Raw genomic sequence first — 21,258 nt, forward strand, 5'->3', positions numbered from 1 at the left:
CGATACAGCGACGCTAAAAGAGAGCGACTTTCGTGTCCCAGCTAACCCAGGCTTTGAGCGCAACATACCTCGCTAACCCACTAATCGAGGTTTGTAGTACAGGGCACAGGTGGGCAACGTTAGATTTCCGTCTAATTTGTTTTTGTTTGATTTGTATTATTTTTGTAGCTTTAAATTCAGCCCCTTGGTAAATTGAATTACTAACTGTACAAAGTTATACAAAAAACTCTGCTCAAACTACAAAGTTTAACAACTGCTTTCTCCTCCACTGTATGTTTGTAAACAGCACACAGGCTGGAGAAACAGCGCCACATATAGGCCTGGAATATGTACTACAGCGTTTCTACAGCTACAGCGGGGGGGGGGGGGGGGGGGGGGGGTGAAAGATTGTTTTAGTCTGTGTGGACAGGGCCTTAGCCACTCTTCAAACAAAAAAATTAAGGCATGAGTTTCCAAAAATCGATTGCAAATTTAAGGATCCATTCAAGACACACCAAAAAAAAAAAAACACACTTCATTTTAAAAGGGGTTCATTTATGATTTAAACATTTAGAAAACTGCAGCTACTTTGAGGACATATGGTATATAGTATCTTCATTAGCATGCTAGAGTACACAGTTTTAGAAATAAGTCAACTGTCGTTTTATATACAAAACAAAAAAGAAGCAATGACAGGAGAAAGAAAAGGCCATCTGTTATTATCCATCTTGTGATGCACCCTTCAGACTGGATCGCTGACTCTTGTTCTCCTGCTGGCCCATCATCCGGTAGAGTTTCTTCTTGGCCTCTTTCTGTCTCTTGACCTTCTCACCCTCCTGCTTCTCCCTCTGCTGCAGGAAGCCCTTATGCTTGAGGCGCTGCGCCCCACGGGCCTTCTTGGTCTTGTAGCTGTGGACGGTGCCCAGTGCATCGAGCAGAGCTGCCACCTGGAAGGACAACACACTGATGAAGGACACGTTCTACTAAACACTAGTGATTAACAAAAAGGATCTGTGTATTGCTTCGCCATTCTCCGCTTTAACAATACTTATATTGTCAAGTTGTTTTATGCAGTTATGCTTCTGAACTTCCACTGTTAGTTAAAGCTATTCAAAAGATTAGACATTATGCTAAAGATAACATTTGCTGCATTTTAAATATATTTCAATGTCTAATTAATTTATCTTTCATTGCAAGCAAAAACCACAAAAGTTAAAAATCGTAATAATCAAATAATTACAGAATCAAACAAAAAAGCAGGTTCACAGGCCAACGCCCACAAATGACCCACAATCCATGTTTTGGTTTGACTTGTGGCTTCTCTAAAGACAAAGAGCTGTCAGAGTATATGGAATAACATAGGAAATCCGCTAAGATTATTAGCCTTTTTCTCAGGTTTGTTCTGAAAATAACATACCCAAATGAAATAAAAGTAAATCTCTACAAGAAGTAAAATTAGTTATCCTTGTACCAAGACAAACCATACCACCCGGAGCAAGATTTTATATCAGCATATATATTATATATTTTTAAAAACCTAAAAGGATAAGATAGAGTTAACATGGTTTCCAATTTCCCTCCGTAGGCTAAATGCATGCATATACACGTGTTACTAGTTCCTGGCAGTTTTGGGTTACGTCAATCAGGTTGCAGCGAGTCTCCCAGAAGACTGAGGCTGTTTCTCAATACCAAGTACGTGAACTTCGGACTCGCGGACTTGGAAGTGCGAACTTGGCAAGTCCGGACTTCCAAGTATAAACTTCCAAGGACGGAAGTACGCACCTGCAATTGGAACAGCAGCGGTCTTGATGTCGTCACCACCTCAGCTCTGTTAACTGTGCTATACGGCCTCGTGTAGGCATATACTACTGAATATTAACAAATTATATAAAACAAAACCCCAGCCTCTTTCATTTGAAAATAGTGTGTAAATATTTTGAATGAATATAAATTAAAAGATATGCGTGTCTTGTTTATAAGCTATACACACAACTTTTTATATGTAGGGTACAGATGTAGCGTGCCTAGTGTACAGATGCGAGTGCCTATATAGTTGGAGAGTAGGCTATTTATATAAGAATTACGAACGAGCGAGAATTTACAATTACCGATTAGAATAGAAACACACACACACACACACACACACAATCGGATGGAGCCGACCGGGATTTCCGTTGCGATGGGTTTCCTCTATCAGCGACTTTTACATAAACAAATTATATAAAACAAAACCCCAGCCTCTTTCATTTTAAAATAGTATGTAAATATTTTTAAGTATGTAGAAATATTGAATGAATAGGCCTACATTTTTGTTATATTTTCAAAATGTTCCTATATAGCCTATTATTATAGCTTACATACTAATATTTTAAAACATGGGAATGCAAAATGCATCCTGGAATATTTAATGGTCCCAAGTCAACACAATTCACCTCAGATGCATCCTTAGTGGAATGGCCAGTTTAAGAATGCATCAAGAACACTTCCGGGTTTTACGACTGTACTTGATGAGATCTTTGAATTGGAACAGTACTTGGGCTACGACTGATTACGTTTCACAAGAACGCAAGTACACAAGTACAGAAAAGAACGCTAATTGAGAAACGGCCTAAGTGTCTTGGCAGGGACTAGTTAAAACAGGGTGTTTGGTTTTACTTTAAAAACTCTACTTGTAAACAGGAAGTTTAACTAAAAGTAAATTATTTTGAAAAAGTCTTCATTTGCACACCAAATTATGAAAGGCCAACCTTTTTCTCATGGGGCTCCCGGACCACGGTGGGCCTTAGGAGGTCACGGGGGGTCTTGCCCTTGCCCTGGTCCTGCTTGGGCTTGCTCTTGAAGGGCAGGGCCTTCTGCAGCTGCCTGGGGATGTTCAGACGGTTGAAGTGTCTTGGGGCCCGGACCACAGGCTGCAACAAGATAAAGGAAAGGACATTTCATAGATCAATACATGTTATATTTAATAGTGGGTCAATAGACAGAAAGCATTGGTGGTGCTAAAAGTGAATGCTGTCAGTTTATATATCATTTAATTTGATGCAAATTTATTTGCATCAGATAAACAAGAGTTTATCAAATGCAAAAGTAAGGGTTAAATAAGATTTAATTTTATATATTTTTCAGTATTAAATTAACTATTCATTTAATATGTTTAGTACTGCTAAGACCAATAATCAAATTTCTATCGAGACCTGACAGAGATTAGTTAAGTAAATTAAACCCATCTTCTGACTGGCCAAGGTCAACCTTAGGTCAAGTGGGATAACAATTACGCAGTGACAGCATTTGCGTGATGCAATACAAGCGCTAGCCATGAGGCCCGGAGATGTAGCAAGATGGCCGCAGACCCCGGCCTACATGTCGACCATTGACATGTTGCCATGGTTTCCGGTATGGATAGTTTCAGCTGATGGTTGAGAGCTCAAAACGATGCAAGCGCAAATATACACCTTTATAACGGTCTGGTCTGAACCGGTGGCTGACATCACCATGAAGTCATTCAAACGGTACAGCAGGAATGAAGCGTACAAAATGGACGGGGCTCAGGGTCACCTTGTATACAGAATCGGTCTTGGGTTTGTAGTGGATTCCAAGGTCATGTTTGAGCTGTCCCACGGTTCTCATGCCGGACCAGTTCTCCTTCTGGCCCACCGGAAGGAGCAGGGAGGTTACCGGGTTGTAGAGCTGGGGAACGGCTACCGGATACCAGGTGCGCAGGAACACGATATCTATGGGTTTAAACAACAAGATAAAAGGCCATTCTGTGTGCACAATATAAACTTCATGTGCAAAATAAATTATCATGCTGTACAGTGGACGGGGGGAGTGGATTTAGGTGGATGCAGGTTCCCTTACCACTCATGAGCAGCCGGTCTTCGAATGTTGCACGGTAAGCGCCTGCTGGAGTGGACAGGGCCTTCTTGATTTGACCTCTCACCCCCGACACTGTCCGAACGGAGGCCCCTTCAAACTTGGCCACTTCCAGTACGGTGTTGAACATGCCCTGTGGAGAACACACTCAGCTCAGTACATCCAGGAGTTAGAAAGAGGCTCCTTCATGTTGTACAGTGTACAAGGAGCCAAAGAGGAAACCATTTAACAAATTGTATAAGGACATTTCATAGAAAACAAATGGGTTCCTACTTTGATGAAGCTGGTGTTCTTGTAGATCTTGTATGGGTAGCCAATGAGCTTCAGTTTCTTCACTAAAGTCACAGACTTATCCAGTTCTAGGACAACCCCAGTGGCAGCGATACGGAAATTGGCCTGAAAAAATAAAGAAAGAAATGACCATTCACTTGGTATCATAGTCTATTGTGTTTTTGGAGCTTCACCTATACTAAATGGTCAAAAGAGGGAAATGGCCTTACTTTAGTCTCTGAGACGGACTGTACAGCGAGGAAGCCGGTGCCCTGGGGTGTGATGGGACCTTGAGCAGGAAACAGATTGTATACGCAGGTGAGTAGATGCTTGGTTTTTGTGCGTCACATTTTGTCTGTGTATGTCTCTATAGTAATACAAATATGTGTCCACAAAGAGTTATGTGCACATCAAGGTCTTATTTTTATTTATTTATTTTACATTCAATGGTACAAAACCTGAAGACCGCCTACTCGACCAAACAGCCTTCACACATTGCCTCAATTTGACAGTATGTAAAGGGACACAATTCTGATCACCCAGGATGGTCCATCACTTGCCTTAAGAACTGGGGGTTTGATGTTTGATAAAACAAGGGTATAAATAATAAAATCCAGCAGCCTCCAGATAATAGTTGACAACATGAAGAATTAAGACCTGGATCTAAGAGGTCATAGGTCGAAACAACAATGCTCAGGAGGAATGATCCGTTGCATTCCATGTGTATCGGGAGACCAACCCCACCTGGGAGCTGACATTTTGGTTCTCTATGCAGTCTGGCCTCCAGCCCATTTGAAAGACATTTAATTACAAATAGCACAAGGGAGTTTCAGATCATAACGAAAGCAAGGAGCGAAGCAATCTGCAGAATTTTAAAAACCTTGGCCGCACACAAAGAAAGTAGCAAGCGACAGAGCTGTCGAAAATGTTTCATCTGATTCACACCAAATAACGATGTAAAGAGGATTAAAGACGTGCTTTTCGCTGGGAAGATAGAAATGGAAATTGTATTTGTTGAATATGTGAACTAATAAATATTAGCATTTCTTCTGGTACATGAACAGAGTGAAAATGGAATAGGAATTAAATCATCATCAAAAAGGCCCTTTAGTCCATTACAGGCGCCCGTAGAACTAACTAACTAACTAACTAACTACAAATATGGGTCATATTTGGAGAAAACTACAAAAAAACAGTTTGAGGAAGCAGAGAAAAAAACTAAGTATAGCCTAACAACTAGGGCTTTGACTCCGAACTTCGTTATTCTAATATAATTTGAATATTAAACAAAATATTATTATATTAGGCATCCCTTAATATTCAAACCTTTTATGGGCATTATTTTTTGTGTGTTTTTCTCCTGAAAACTTGACTCGTTGATATATATATATATACAACTTAAGTTTGATACAATAATAATAATTATAGGTCTTAAAATAACGGCGTTAGGTAACGGCGTTATTTTTTTCAGTAACGGGGTAATCGAACTAATTACTTTTTCCGTTGTTACAACACCGTTACCGTTACTGACATTTAAATGCGGTGCGTTACTATGAATTGATTGAATAAACTGCGTAATCCGAACGCACCCCTGGCTCCACACAAACTGATAGTGAGGAGACGAGGTGATTTAACAAAGAGATAAGCGATTATTATTATTAGTCATGTTTCATGGTAGCCAATCGGAGCCAGTGTTTTTACACACAAGCCAGGATATGCGTGCCACACGCACACACAAACACCAAACAGATTTGATGAAGCAGTAGAAATGGCGAATCCGGAGCAATCCGATGAAAAGTTGGCATTTTCAAGGTGGAGATATAAGCACTACTTCAAATTCATTGAGGTCAAAGGCAAGAACGTGCATGTAAAGTGAACTTTGTCGACATCCGTTGTAAGCAACTCTAATTTAATGAAGCATCTTACAACGACACATTTTTTTTTTACAGTAATGCAAAAAATTACTTTCCCTGGTAACTAGTTACTTTTATTATAGAGTAATTCAGTTACTAACTCTTTTTGGAACAAGTAGTCTCTCTCTCTCTCTCTGCGTGTATGTATTTGTATACATTCAACACATCTCAACCACAATATAACCACAATATAAGCTAGTAGCTAACTAGTAGCTATTGTGAGGGTCTATAGTCTACTGTAAGCCTTAGATTAGTTGAACCCGACCCAGCAGAACCCTGTGCGTATAGAACTCACCCCAGATGGAGGCGCCGCAGTGCATGTGCTGCGGCGTGTACTTGAGCATGCGGTGGCGCCCGTTATGGTCCTCGATGTGGTACAGAGGCATGGCCTGGAAGCGGCGCCAGCCCAGGGACACGATGAGGGGGTCCCGGTTCTTCAGGATGCGGTGGTACCACCGGTGTTTCTTCAGCCGCATCTAAACACACAACCACAGTCAGCTCCACATCGCCTTTCATCTGTATGTTTGGCATTGCAGTTGACAATTCTGAACAAGAATAACTCAATGTTTTGTGAAACTACATTGTTTAACATAAATAACATTATTGAAAGCAGGGTCTAATTCATAGTCGTATTTCCATCAGGAAAAGAGCATGGCGTGCTTCTGCCATTCCTATCTTTTGCAGAAAGCATCCCTGGTTCAGACTAGCAAGCTGGTTTCAGGGTTTCCATGAGAGTGGTCAAATAAATCCAAAGGTACGTTGGGAAAGGTTCATGGGTTCCTTTTAAGTTGTACCTACTTGCAAGTATCCTACGTTTCCTTCACTTGACCCCAGGCCACCGAGAATCACGGGGTAGTGGGGGTCGAAGTTGGTCACAAACTCGCATGGCAGAGCTGCGATCTCCAAGCGGACGTACATCCCTGGGCGGAAGCCCTCGTACTGCACCCTGGTGGCATCGTCCATGCTCTCAAACTCTGTCCGGTTCAACTGAACAACAAAACAAGTTATGGGAGAAACATTTAGGATTAATGTTTAAGGGATGCACGTTTAAACATAATTAACATTCTAAATCGGTAGCCCTCAGTTTAAAAATCTGTGCGCAAGGTTTATCAAAACTGATTCCAAACCAATGCCCACCAGATAACCAAACTGTAATACAGATGACTGAACTATACATATAATTAGGGATGTCACGAGAACCGATACTGCGGTACCAAGTCGATACCAAAATTCTAAAAACGTGACGGTACTCGTTTTTTTAGTACCGTAGGTACCGAGGATGCAATTCCTCCGGACGTCACGTGGGCAGCATATACACCTACACGGGAACATGGAAGACGGCAACTGCAGCTGCAGCGAGTGCGAAGGCTCCGCCTCGACTCGTCGATAAAAAGAATAGCAAGAGTCGTATCTGGAAGTACTTTGCGTTTGGAACGCTGCGCCGTGCGACAGTTTCAGACGGGACCCGTTTCAATGTTGCGCTTCTAAACACGCATGGTACGACTGCGTTTGGCATCACTTACCACTTACCACTTGCCAGTGCCACTGTTTTTTGTAATGTTTAAATGTTTTTTTATAAATTAGTGTATGTTGAAGTACATGGGATTTATTGTTTTGTTTTTGACCGTGGTATCGAATTGGGTATCGAGAATCGTGGAATTTCACTGGTATTGGTATCGACTACTAAATTTCTGGTATCGTGACATCCCTACATATAATACATGTATAAAGTTCTATACATATATAAAGTTATGTACATACAACTATACACAAAACTATACACTATAGGGCTGTAACGAATCTCTCAGATTCAATTGGGTTTATGATTTGATCCTCTCCTAAGTTTGGAGTGGATAAAAAACACTTACCAGGGGAAGGGCTTTACTTTCCCTCCCCATGTTATCTTTGTGTTATTGTCCAAGTGGTTTGAATATGTCCGTCCGACTGTGGCACAATCTCCAAAAAAGCCACACAAGAGTATACGACGGCGTGTCCATGATGTTAGGGTAAAGTCACGACTATAAATGCCATGGTCCTAGGCTTAAACTCTCATCACAGTGACTATAAACTCTATTGAAGAAATAATAATGAACTCTTTCCTCTACAGATTGACAAGGCAACTGACAACAACCGTCTTTAAGTAGCATATGTGGGAGAGATTATTTGTCAGAGGAATGTTTGTTCTGTAAATATGTTCCAATCCTTACTGGTCAGTGAGTCATTGATTCAAGTCTTTTAGTGGAATGCTTTGGGCCCAGTCCTTAATGTGAACAATAACTTCTGTATCAATAGCCCAGGGGTTCCCTGTACAGCTCAGTGTGCCATGTGACCAAAGGGGGTGTGTCCGCCCCTCTGACAGGAAGCAGCCATACCTCCGCTTGTATCTGCATCTCCTCCTTCAGGTCATCAAAGTAGGTTGCATCTCCGTCGTCGTACTCTGCATCAAACCTCTCCTTCAGCCGGCGCTTCTTTTCCAAACGCTTGTTTTTCTTCAGAGTCTCGTCGTCCACTTTGACATCCTCCTTTGCATCATCATCATCCTCACCATCGACCTGACAAGTGACAATAGACTTCTCAGGTTAGTGCACACACACACACACACACACACACACACCTAAACTCCCAAAACCCCTCCCACACACAGAGCTACGCTAGTTCTACTAAACTCCCAAAACCCCTCCCACAGACAGAGAGCCAAAGAGTCAGTAAGCTTTCCCGCAACACCTAAATCATGTCTTTTGAATTATCAAAAAAAGCCAGTACAATTTTCTTAAATGAAAATGCTATGCTTCCAATGCTTCTATGTTTAACAAATTACCCATTAACTTTGGAAACATTTAATTTGTTGCAGTGGAATGTATTTTGAGTGCTTATTATGCAAAACATCCTTCATATATACATTGTATCAAGGGTACCTCTGGTTGGGTCTCCTGGTCTTTATCGTCCCCATTGTGGACCTCTCCTGTTTCCAAGTCTTCAAAGTCACCATAAAGATTTTCTAAAAAGAAAATAAATAGTGTGCAACATGCATGTCATTTTAACATGTTTTTTTTCTTTAAAAAGGTCCCATGGCATGAAAAATTCAATTTGAGGTTTTCTAACATTAATATGAGTTCCCCTAGCCTGCCTATGGCTAGGGGAACAAGTGCCAGTGGCTACAAATGGTGTTAGGTGTAAAACGAGCACTGGGTATCCTGTTCCACCTTTGAAAAAATGAAAGCTCAGATGTGCCGATTTGGAATTTGGCCCCATATGTCGTCATAAGGGGCCAGGTTACCTCCCCTTTCTCTGCTTTGCCCGTCCAGAGAATTTGGCCCGCCAATGAGACAATGACTGTGGTTACATGGTCGGACCAGATCGGAAATGAGACCCGATGTCCAAAATCCTGAACTATCCCTTTAATTAAAATCCCAAGTGTTCCCTGTACAGTTCCACAATTGAGTCATCAGCGAATCCCTTTCATATCTAAGCAGTGGGTATTGTAAATATCCCTGATTGTATTGGAATGTAATGAATAGACCCCTTATTAATAAAAATGTATTCTGGAAATCTGTACAGATTCCCAGCCCTACATTTTGACAAATATGATTATGAGTATGGTAGTTAACCAGAGCCTCACTAGACAACATGGTGCTGCTAGCTAACGAGAGCCTCACTAGACAACATGGTGCTGCTAGCTAACGAGAGCCTCACTAGACAACATGGTGCTGCTAGCTAACGAGAGCCTCACTAGACAACATGGTGCTACTAGCTAACCAGAGCCTCACTAGACAACATGGTGCTGCTAGCTAACCAGAGCCTCACTAGACAACATGGTGCTGCTAGCTAACGAGAGCCTCACTAGACAACATGGTGCTGCTAGCTAACGAGAGCCTCACTAGACAACATGGTGCTACTAGCTAACGAGAGCCTCACTAGACAACATGGTGCTGCTAGCTAACGAGAGCCTCACTAGACAACATGGTGCTGCTAGCTAACGAGAGCCTCACTAGACAACATGGCAGGTGCACGGGTCCTCGGTGGACAGGGTGACTCCCCTATCATTGATTGATGTGATTTACTGATGCAGGCAGCACTCATTCATGGCAGCGCATCAGCTACAAGATGCTTGAGGGACAATATCTCCCTAGCAACAATGTAGTAAAGTGATGCAAAATGTGTAACCTGTTGGCATCCATTGTAAGAAGAACCTTGGGATTGGATGATATTGGAAGGTACGCCTCAATGTGTTGAATCAGAGATCAGCCCCACATTTTAAGCGTGATCTTAAAATCAACTCTAATCCTGTTTAGATGTTTTTTCCTCACCCTGACATTTATTGGCACACTAAATGGTTTCCAGATCATGAGTTTGGTTTCAGTTTGTGTTCCTCACCATCCTGCTTCAGCAGTGTGGCGGCGTCTTGCCATTCCTCCCACTTCCCCGTCACAAAGCAGTCTGCTATGGAGTGCAGCATCTGGAAAGACGTTTAGAATAAAAAAGCATTGGTTAAAGTCCAATGTGCAATCTGTATTGAATGCTGATCCCTAGTGATTTTAATGATCTTATCAATAAAATAGTATTTTAATTCTGAAGGTCTCCCGCCTACTTACTGCAAGGGGCTAAATCTCACGCATTGCACATTTAAATATTTTACTGACCTGACACATGACTTGACATTACTTGTGCATCCTCTATTATTTACTTTTAATAAACAACAATAGTAACAAAATCAACAAAATAAGTAAGCTGGACAAGAACGTGACTCATGAATTGACACAAACCTCTTCCAGATCCCAGTTGTGGAGGCCGTCTGGGTGGAACCTGGAGCAGTCGGCCGCATCGGCCAGGTTGGTCTTACTCTTCTCTGGGCGGCTGACCCAGAACAGCCCTCCAAGCTCTGCCTCCTCGCTCTGACCCACGCCCTGGCTGGAAACTGAAGACAGACTAACTAGTTATTTTATTTCACGGGCTTCTCAACAAATGTAACTGACGTAAGTGTAGGTCAAACATAAGCACACAAGGTTCATCGATTCAAGTATTGTGCACTTTTCAAAAACTTAATATATCATTAATTATACAATTATCATTAAATTGCTATGTATTCATTATTATAATTTCTGTCTTTTGTCATACATTTGCTTGTGTTAAGCTCTTTAAAGTATGTTGCCAGTCTGATGGATCAAATCTTGTGATTACTCACTCCTTGGCTTCACTAAAACATCGGTGACCAATATCATTCGTTAATATGACGAATGAAATGAAATTGAAATTTTCGGTGGCCGAAATTCCGGTGCATCCCTACTTTTAATTGCTCTACTTTGGAAAAGTTTCCAATCTATGATTTTATGTACATTGGTTTTACAGTTGGTGTAATGGCACGTTAGGTAGGATGTATAGACGTATGAATTGAAAACGGTTTACAAATTGTGGCACATGTGTGCGAAGGATTCAGAGAAACCATGTTTTGATCACCTAGACCGGTGTTGTCCTTCAAAGTGGTTAACAAAGCACCATCATGGAGGGGCTGCTGTCCTACACTCATACCTAGTGAAGGTGACAAGTCTCATCTATATTATCCTAAGAGTTATCTTTCCATAGAACCTGAGATCATGCATCAGGCTATGGATGATGGTTGGTTTGTCGTTTTAGCACAGAATATAAAACATAGCTCAGGTGGAAGTGGTCATGGGTGAGGATTGGGTTTTTATCAGAAAGAATTTGTGCAAATACATGTTATATTATTATTGTTATGTTATATGAAAAAAAAATTTAATGACCAACATAGCCATGTTTGATAAAAAAAGAGCATGTTTTCCTTGACCAGATCTTGACACCTTCAGACACCTTACCTGTACCATACACATGTTTCCGGAGGTTGGGGGCTGCTTGTTGATGCTTGAGGAAGACTTCTGATGCCTTCTGTTGCAAGTCATCCTTCCAGCGTAGAGCTCCTAAACATGTTAAAACACATTTTGTTAACCCATCACATCATGAACATTGCTGAAAGGGAAAACGTTGACAATCATCAAGAGTAGATAGATAGATAGATAAGACTTTATTGTCTGTTGTCTGTTTACCCGAGGGTTGCAGAGATTTTCCTTTAACATGGCTCCAGTCACACAAACATAAAAACAAGACATGGGTGTTGACGTAACAGCTGACTTTGTTGTTCATTTTGTGCTGTTCAGTAGGGCTATTGCAGAAGGGATGAAGGATTTTTGTAGGTGTTTGTACGGGCCAGTGGTACATTAAAACGCCTGCCTGATGGTAGCAGCTGGAAGGAGTGATAGAGGGGGTGAGAGGGGTCCTCAGTGATCAGGTTGGCTTTCCTGATCACTGCACGGCTGTACAGCTCAGATAGAGGGGGTTGGGGGGAGCCAGTTATTTTGGCAGCCTGATTCACTATGCATGTGAGTTGTGTTTTGTGTTTGATGGTGAGTTGATTGTACCAGGAAGAGATATTGAAAGTGAGAACTGATTCAATAATAATAATAATAATAAAGTGGTTACCGTCGGTCTCGTACGCCTGGTCAGACCCCTTTATCTCCAAAGCCTTGGGTTCCTTTAGATCTTTTTCAGCGGTTTTGGGCGCAGGGATTTCCATCCCTTTCAACTTCAACCCGGACTCCATGTCCGGTTCGTCGTCGGTCCACTCTTCATCAGAGCAGAGCGCCGAGCCCGCTGCTCTTGTTTCCATCTGCTCAGATTCTGAGTCCTCCTCGTCACTTTCTTCTGCTCCACTATCGCCGTCCGACAGATCCTCCTTGCTGAGCTCCAGGTCCTCGTCACTGTCAGCGAAGGCCAGCGTCTCGGAGACTTTGGGCTCCCCTCCGTCAACTGACATCTTCTGCCTTTTCCCGGTTTGCACACGCTGAGGTTCAGTCAGTTTCCCTCGCTGCTCAGAAGATGCCCTCACCTGCTTGAGGAATATGGATACGTTGTTGCCTTCATTTGTGTCCAGTTCTTCGTCAGACTCTGCCTCGTCGTCATCCATCTCACTGTTCCTTTCTCCATCTTCTCCATCGTTACCGTCGTCTCCATCTTCTCCAACTTCTTCATCATCTCCAATTTCCCCATCATCTCCAATTTCCCCATCGTCTCCATCTTCACTGTCGTCTCCATCTTCACTGTCGTCTCCATCTTCACTTTCGTCTCCATCTTCACTGTCGTCTTCGCTGTCATTGTCATTGGTCTCAACATCGCCTGTGAATATCATCTTCCTTCTTTCCCTGTTGGCGAAGGGGTCTGGTGACTGGAGCGCAGTGTTCTCCCTGGGAGATCATGGAGGAAATAATGAGACCAAACACAACTCACAAACACAACACATAACTTGAGAACAGAACTTGACTCACAGTTGGTCCCCCTCAACGTCTGTGTCTGTTATGGTAGCAGACCCTCTGAAGAGCGAGACTTTGCTTGAAGCCATTTTGGCATCAAGAGTGGCGTGCGTGTCAATCAGAGAGCGGACCAGCTCTGTTGTGGGACGCGATTCCTCCTATTGCATTGGGAGAAGATAGACGTTGCAGCTCCTTCACACATGTATAACTAAACCCACACCTTGAACCTCCCAATCCATCTGACCATGTGGTGAAATCATCGTCAGGGCAGAGGAGTGAAGCTATTTCATGAGGCCAAGTGCCCAAAAGCCACTATTCCATTAATTGCCCTTCCCCACAGTACTTTGTTGTTTATGATTGTTATAATTGTGCCTTATATGCAACCATTCTGAAGGCATCTCAATCATCAACCCACACTCGTGCAGTATGAAGAAGCAAGCGTTAGGGCTGTGGGGGATTTACAACATGTCAGCTGGTCACTGCTCAGTCTTACAGCGGTCGAGTACCAATATGTATGGCCTAAACAGAAAAGCATTCACCTGCTCCTGGTCGACATGGCCTCTTGGAAGGTCGATGTACACGGCGTCTTTGTCGTAGACCACGCCCCCGACCCCGGACATGGGGGCGTAGAGCAGGCGCTCCTTCTCGTTCAGCGTCCTCTTCCTCTGGGTGTCTGGTAGAGGACATGGATCTGGGAGGAAGCCCACATCCGCCACGCTGAAGTCTCCCACACCTGGGGGAGGTAGAAGGGAAAACACGCTCGTTACAATACAAGTGTCCGAGAAGCTTCAACATCAACCGCTTCCAAGGCTGCGCTCCAAATATCCACAGAATGTTTCATTAGCATAGCCTCGTGTCGTCGAAGTCCTGCCAAAAAGACACTTCGACGGCACAGGAAAAAAATAACAGTTTGGAGTTGAGGAGAACATTCGCAAACTGGTCTGCGGAGACCTTCAGAACGGACCCACAAAAACATGGGATTCCTGACCAGATTTTTCTGTATTATGCCGTTATTGAAGTATTTTGATTACTTGGTTTAAGATCATAAGACATACTATTGTGTTTAAAATAAGAGAGTTGACTGGCACATCTATCAATGCTTCCATGGAAATATTGAGCAAAGGTTAGTTGAAAATTTGTGTTGGGTAAGTTGCTTAAAAAAAAAGTAATTAGTTTCAGTTATTAACTAATTGGTTACTCTGTGACAAATTATAAAAGTAACTAGTTTGGTTGCTGATGACCAGATAATTGTACAATACTCAAGGTTTGACAAGACCAAAGCATGTACAACTTGTTTGATTATCGAAGGTGCAAGATACAATGAACATTTTCTCGTCATGCCAATCATTCAACCCATTTTTGAGACAATGGTGTCAATGTGAATCAACAATGGTAAGACCTAAGAGTTTTATTGTGTTAACTTGTTGAATTGGTGTACTACCTATAACTAAATTTAACTGAGGTTTTTTTGCCAGCATATATCTTGAGCCAAACACAATAGATTGACACAATAGCTAAAGACACATTTTTTGCCATCTCCAAAAGTTTCAATGGACCGTCAGGAAGACAGGATGTGCGTGTGTGTGTGTGTGTGTGTGTGCATCCTGGCTCAATGGTTTTAGCGAGCTAGCCTAGCAGGCTAATGTCCCGGGCTTGCCTTGAAGTGATCTGTCACACAATCACACTTCGTGGTGCTACTCACGCTGTCCAAAAATGATCTTGCTTGATCGTATCTGCAACAGTCCCATTTTTAACCTTGTTCTAATAAAAGCTATTCCATCATGTCATAGAATTCAGAAACTGCTGACTGCTGAACCATTGGTCTAAGTGTCGGCGCTCCGCTGCGATGCGACGCTACTCGACCGATTTATTAACAATTAAAATAGATGGAGCGTTAGTCTCCCCTTTTTGTTCATTTCCAGAAAAAGTATAAATTGCTGCTGAATATATTTTTGTAGTCAGCAATAAACCCATCAGACTGCTGATCAGCCAATGATCACATCAGGCGGCTCTGAAGTAAAAAAGTTATAAAGAAATTACCTGGGATATGGACCTGGGTGTGTTTTTTCAAATAGGTCCCACGCAGATAGCCATACAGGGACACTGTTCGGTCACATTTCTGATCCAACCTCAATGTTTCAGGGTCAGTCAAATCCTCCATACTGGGTGAAGAGAGACATATGCAATTAGTTAAAAATCCATTAGCATTACAAGACTTTAAACATGGTGGGTTAATACGGATATGCTCCATATATTTTTGACAAACCCTTGAGGGGTTTTCTCATCCCTACACTCACCGGTCAGCAAAGACGTATGGATGGGAAGTTTGCCAGGCCAGGGGGCGGAACTTGATGACCGAGATGAAGCGCCCGAGGTTCTTGACTTCCTGGGCTTGGTACTCGCCGTAGACCATCCCCGACAGGTAGAACAGCTTGGCTCCCTACCGGAGGAACACAACACTGAGCAGGGCTCTGAACCGGCTCATGGAACAAAACCTGAAAGTAACTATACTTACCAGGAACCAAAACTTAATATTTACTATTCAAGAACAGAACTTAATTGCTCTCAAATAAGTTATTTTGTTCCAATTACAAGTTTTGACCAAAGTTTTGACCAAAGACCAAAGAATTTGAACATATTACACCAATTCTTAAATCGTTACATTGGCTCCCTGTATGTCAGAGAATTGATTTTAAAATCATGTTGCTAACCTATAAATCCCTACATGGTCCTGAGGATTTAAGACTTGCCCCAACTCTGACAGCTTTTAAAACAAGACTGAAGACTTTTATGTTTGCTTTAGTGTTCTGCTAAATCTTAAATCTACAATGCTTTTTAAACTTTGCCTTTATTTTCTATATATTTTTTATTTTATTTCTAACTTTGCCTTAATTTTCTATTTTTACCAGAGATACATGATCTGATACCAGAGAGACTGGGTTAGAGTCCTAGAATCCGGGTTGGAGTCCCAGAGGAAGGGCCAAGTTCCTTTAGGTCGGGTTGGAGTCCCGACGTGGGTATCAGAGAGATACATGAACTTTGAAGGGTTTGAGTCCCAAGTTCTGTCTGGGTTAGAGTCCTAGAATCCGGGTTGGAGTCCCAGAGAAAGGACCAAGTTCCTTTAGGTCGGGTTGGAGTCCCAACGTGGGTATACCAGAGAGACTGATGATCAGATCTTAAATACATTTCTTTCTAAAATGCACTTTCTAAAATGCTTTTTTACCTTTGCCTTTATTTTCTATCTATTTTACGTTTACTTATCTATTATTTTATTTTTATTGTATGAATATGTTTATAAGTAAAGCACTTTGAGTCTGCCTTGTGTATGAAAAGTGCTATATAAATAAAGTTGCCTTGCCTTGGCTTGCCTAATATATTAAAACAATACAATTCTTTTCAATTTTGGTGCTCACCTGGTAGACTTCTGTCCAGAAGCGATGCTTGAGGACTTTCTTTGCCGTTCGCAGCTGTTTGTTGTTCTTGAAGGAATCGAGGTGGGTGAGCACCCCCATTATTCGTGGGAAGCCATGTACCTGACAAATGTTGAGGAACTCAAAAGTCTCCATTTCAAAGCCAAAGCTTGCGTCAATCAACATCAGTACCTGCAAAAAAGTGGATACAAAACTTAGTAAAAGACAGTCAGTTTAGCTATTTGTCAAATGTAAATAGAAGAAATTTAACCATTATCTAATAGTGTAAATAACAAATATGGAGAGATAAAGCCATCTATAAAGAGGGTTGCCCCGTTAGTGAGAAAATAAATGGCTACCAAACAAGTCTACATTTCTTTACTCTAGTCTACTTACTCTAACATTACATGCATACATGGATATTTGTGAACTTGAGGAAGCACAAATATTGCTGAAATTCTGGAATTCATTTTCGATTTCCATGGGGCGTTAACAAGGGCAGAGCAAAATGCTGTTGAATACCAACTTCACACAAGCTGGTGTGGTTCTGAGGGAGGAAGGAATGGTTGCTTCCTTTCATAACAAGCCTACTCTGGCTGGTTTCTCCAAATGCCATAATATCAGAGTATCAAGTATAGTAAGGAAGTAGAACTACTTCATTACTGTACTTAAGTACTAAAATGCTGTACCTGTACTTGTATTATTTTTTTCTCCTACTTACACTTTTACTTCACTACATATTTTTGTTTAACACTTTTACTCCAATACATTTTTCATGTGCTGAATTGCTACTTGTTACAATTAGAATTTTTAACCCATTGATTTCTGATGGAAGACTCATTGCTCGTTGGCCGGAAATGGAAAGGGGGGCTGTTTACGTTTAGTTGTAATCTTTTCACTCGGTTCTCTGTCTCAACAGTAGGGCTAGACAATTCAGTCAATCGGAGTGCTTGACAAAGCCTACCACGAAATGCCTTCTAAATATTGCATTCATCTAAATGAATAACACTCATTGTACTTGTCTTATCAAAGAGGTAAAAACCCCTTACTCACCAGGTCGGCCACCTTGGCCAGATCGATCATGGTGTTGATGTCGTTGTTACACTCGATGAACGTCAGACGGCGCTTCTTGCCTAGGAAAGAAATTTTCAATTTATTTGTATAGCCCTTAATCAGAGTTAAGGTGGACTTATACTACTCTGTAAAGTGCTGTATGTAGACACGGAGACAGAGAGCCTGTCGGAGACCCTCTCCGTAGCTCTATGTGCGCATCCAATATTTTTTAACTATTCGTCGAGGCAACGGGAGGACGGAGATGGCAAGGGCTGTGATTGGTCCTCTTACAAAATCATTTCCGGAATCACTTTCCCCAGTTTGACTTTACACCTTAATTACTTTGTACATTGTTTACTCGGCACATTAAGGACTAATAAAACACCAAATAAGATTTGAAAAGCTTTGGAAGTTTATTTTCAACACTATTTACATTGTTAGTAGTCAGCATATAAGATCGATCAGGCGAATGCTCGAGGGGTCTCCGTAGTTACGAGTCAGATTACGGATTAGGAGTAGTATAGTTTAGTCTCAAAGGGCTTAAAATACCATATATTTGCAACAAATGTTTTGTATAATTGTTTGCTAATGTTCCCCACTGTCACTATAATAATTTATTCAAATACAAAACATAACAATTATGGCTGCAAATCTGTAAAACCAGCTAGCTCAACAGAAGAAACACTAGGTCCTCAATTAATATATTAATATAGGGCCTACTACAGCAATCAGAATGAAAAAAATCAATTTTTATTGATTTTTGTTGAATATTTCAAACTATTAATTGCATCCCAATTCTCTATAATGCAAAATTATCAGCAAATAATCACCTGTAGTAAATAGAAGCCCACCATTGGCAAGTACTACAGCAATAACAATAAGAAAATGTATTTTTATTGATTTCTGGTGATTTCTTTCCTGAATTGCAGTGGTAGTCAAAACCGCAATCAGTTAACTTTTACCCACTGTCATGACGGACCCACGGAACTTTCTCCGTCCAACTTATGATTATATTTATATTTTTTTAGATTATTTAAGAAGTTCCTTTGCCTTTTTCTTTCATATCCTGGCGGCGTCTCATTTTCAGGTGTCTTTATTTATTTCTGTTACATTTACCTGTTCACCTGCCCCTGGCAAGCGGGCAACCGTTAATGTCGAGGCCTGTGAAAGCATGTGCTTATCATAAGGAAATATGAGACTACTCGACTAACGTCAACCTGACTCTGCCATGAGTCGGTCTGGTCAACTATGAGAGATCAACCTACGTTTCCATCTGTGTACTAATGTCCAGTGGCTACACAGTTCATCGACTGCTTTGACTGTTGTAGAGCAAGCTGCACTACTAAACAGAGTTGAAACCATGGGAATATTTAGTAAAAGATGTATCCGGTTTAATGGTTTTATTTAGCCTTGTTTTTTATTTTATTGTTTGGGGCAGAGCATTTTGAAATGGTCCTCATTTTTGACTGCTGCCGAGGGCAACCCTTTGCAGCTAATACACAGCTAGACACATGAGACTTCATGCTGCTGATCGTATCTTCCCCTACGTCAGAATAAACATCTGTTCAACACCCCAAATCTTTCTTATTGAATTCACCAAATGTTCCTGCTGAGCCTCCCACCAGAAGTAGAATCGAACTCAGGTGGAAACACTTACCAGAAACAATGGTGACTGGTCCACGGATGTCTCCCAGTTTCTGCCGGGTGAAGTTCTTGATCAGGCATCGGATCAGGGTGGTTTTACCCACCTTGGGCGGCCCGACCACCACCACCACGATGGGCGGAGGTTCCAGGGGGCTACGGTCCACGTGAGGTATATGGTGCTTCTTAGTCTTCAGGTCCTGGGTTCTGCACAGAGAAAAGGGGTTATTCCACGTTAAAATACAATCATCTTAAAAATGAAAGGGGTTGAGTCAAGTCGGACAACTTCTTACCTGTGAAATGACTTGGCCATGCGCACAGCCGACTGCACGGCGAAGGCCTTTGGGTTCTTCTTGTGTTCATTTTCCTCCACGGCTGCATCATCAAGCTTCCTGGACTTTTTCCTCTCTGACTTCGGCCCGCTGTTTTTCTGCTGGTGTTTCTTCTGCTCCTTCTTCTGTTCTTTCACTTTCCCGTCCATCATGCAACTTCTGCAACATTGGATCAAATGAGACAAAAGGTGTAGTAGTTTAATGATAAGAACAGCAAAAATGACATTCTATCAGCACATTTTTATTTGAATATGGGTAGTGAATTATGGAAGTTAATTCATTTGAAACATAACATAAAACCAACCGGGCACCGTGTAATAACTATGTTGAAACCGCATCTGCTGGTTAGTTGAATATGTGCAATCCTGCAATATAGGAGGCTGCAATCCTGGTTTTAAAAGTACTTCATAGATTTAAAGGCTCATTCCACCAAAGTACTACTGAAACGGCAGCCTCCTCTATTGCAGGAACACCCTACTCCTGTTGGTTGCGTCTCACAAGTCAGTGCCCGGTTTGACGTAACTTGACATATCTCCCACCACTGAGTTTCAAATCAGAGAGTGATGATTTAGAGATGCGCAATTATCCCTTTCCTATGGTGACATAATGGTTTGTTGAATTTCACCAAGTGATTTTAAGTGTTTTTTTAAGTGTTGCATAAATTTCATAAGACAAATAACCAAAATAAAAATGTTTTTGGGTTCTTTAAGCATTGCAGATACCTTTGTATAATAATTTATTATATTGTTACCCAAGTGACAAGAGTTGCATATTGTTTTGAGTAATGAGGTAATGAGGAAGGTCCTAGGTTTCTAGTGTGTGGTCATGGATGTTTTAAACTTCCATTGAGACAACTTACAGCGTTTTCTCCCTCACAGATCTACGATTCTGGAGTCGGAATTAACACATCTATGAATTCAAATGCATGGCATTGTATAATGTATATGTGTTGTGTATTCATAAAGAAGACCCCGGCCAGGATAAAGAGAGAGCAACATACTCCCAAACCCAGAGACAAGGCACATGGACAAACACAAGGCGAGCGCCCTTTATAGTGCACTATATCCGTGATAGGGAACGATTTCGAACACAGCTCTAGTATAGTCAAAGTGATCAATACATTACCAGCGAATACTTCTTCGGACTTAATATCCTCACGTGTGGAGATGTTGACCCGTAGTAAACACATGGATGGGGTTCAACACGACCCGGAACCGGAAACCAGGGTAGGGTCCGTCACCGAGCATGTGTGATGTTGTCGCCCGCTGCTAGAGACGGAGAGAGTAATACATTTATATATTTATTTTATACTTTATATATTTTTATATATATTTTTCTTCTTTTTTTTTGCGTTTTATATTTTGACTTCTTTATTGTTCACCCGCTTTGGTAATGTAAATGTTTGTTTCCATGCCAATGAAGCTTTTTTGAATTTAATCGACATTTTAATTGAAAATGTAATTTTTAGAGT

General features: G+C 41.5%; 1 protein-coding gene across 1 annotated transcript; it reads right to left on the minus strand.

The window, feature by feature from the left end:
* Positions 1 to 529: 529 nt before the first annotated feature.
* bms1 (BMS1 ribosome biogenesis factor) lies at positions 530 to 20,995 on the minus strand. The gene is made up of 23 exons (XM_084485366.1): positions 20,913 to 20,995; positions 19,749 to 19,946; positions 19,472 to 19,662; positions 17,815 to 17,894; positions 16,765 to 16,953; positions 15,649 to 15,791; positions 15,392 to 15,513; positions 13,891 to 14,084; positions 13,367 to 13,509; positions 12,525 to 13,285; positions 11,864 to 11,965; positions 10,796 to 10,947; positions 10,407 to 10,488; positions 8,948 to 9,030; positions 8,405 to 8,584; positions 6,831 to 7,019; positions 6,328 to 6,508; positions 4,350 to 4,408; positions 4,123 to 4,245; positions 3,835 to 3,982; positions 3,532 to 3,707; positions 2,727 to 2,888; positions 530 to 926 (listed from the first exon to the last, which is right to left on the minus strand). The coding sequence occupies exons 2-23, from the start codon at positions 19,937 to 19,939 to the stop codon at positions 699 to 701; spliced, it is 3,879 nt and encodes a 1,292-aa protein (XP_084341492.1). The 5' UTR covers positions 19,940 to 19,946; positions 20,913 to 20,995; the 3' UTR covers positions 530 to 698.
* Positions 20,996 to 21,258: the final 263 nt, after the last annotated feature.

The sequence above is a fragment of the Micromesistius poutassou genome (assembly GCF_964030765.1).
Source record: "Micromesistius poutassou genome assembly, chromosome: 21".
In the NCBI taxonomy this organism is placed as follows: domain Eukaryota; kingdom Metazoa; phylum Chordata; class Actinopteri; order Gadiformes; family Gadidae; genus Micromesistius; species Micromesistius poutassou.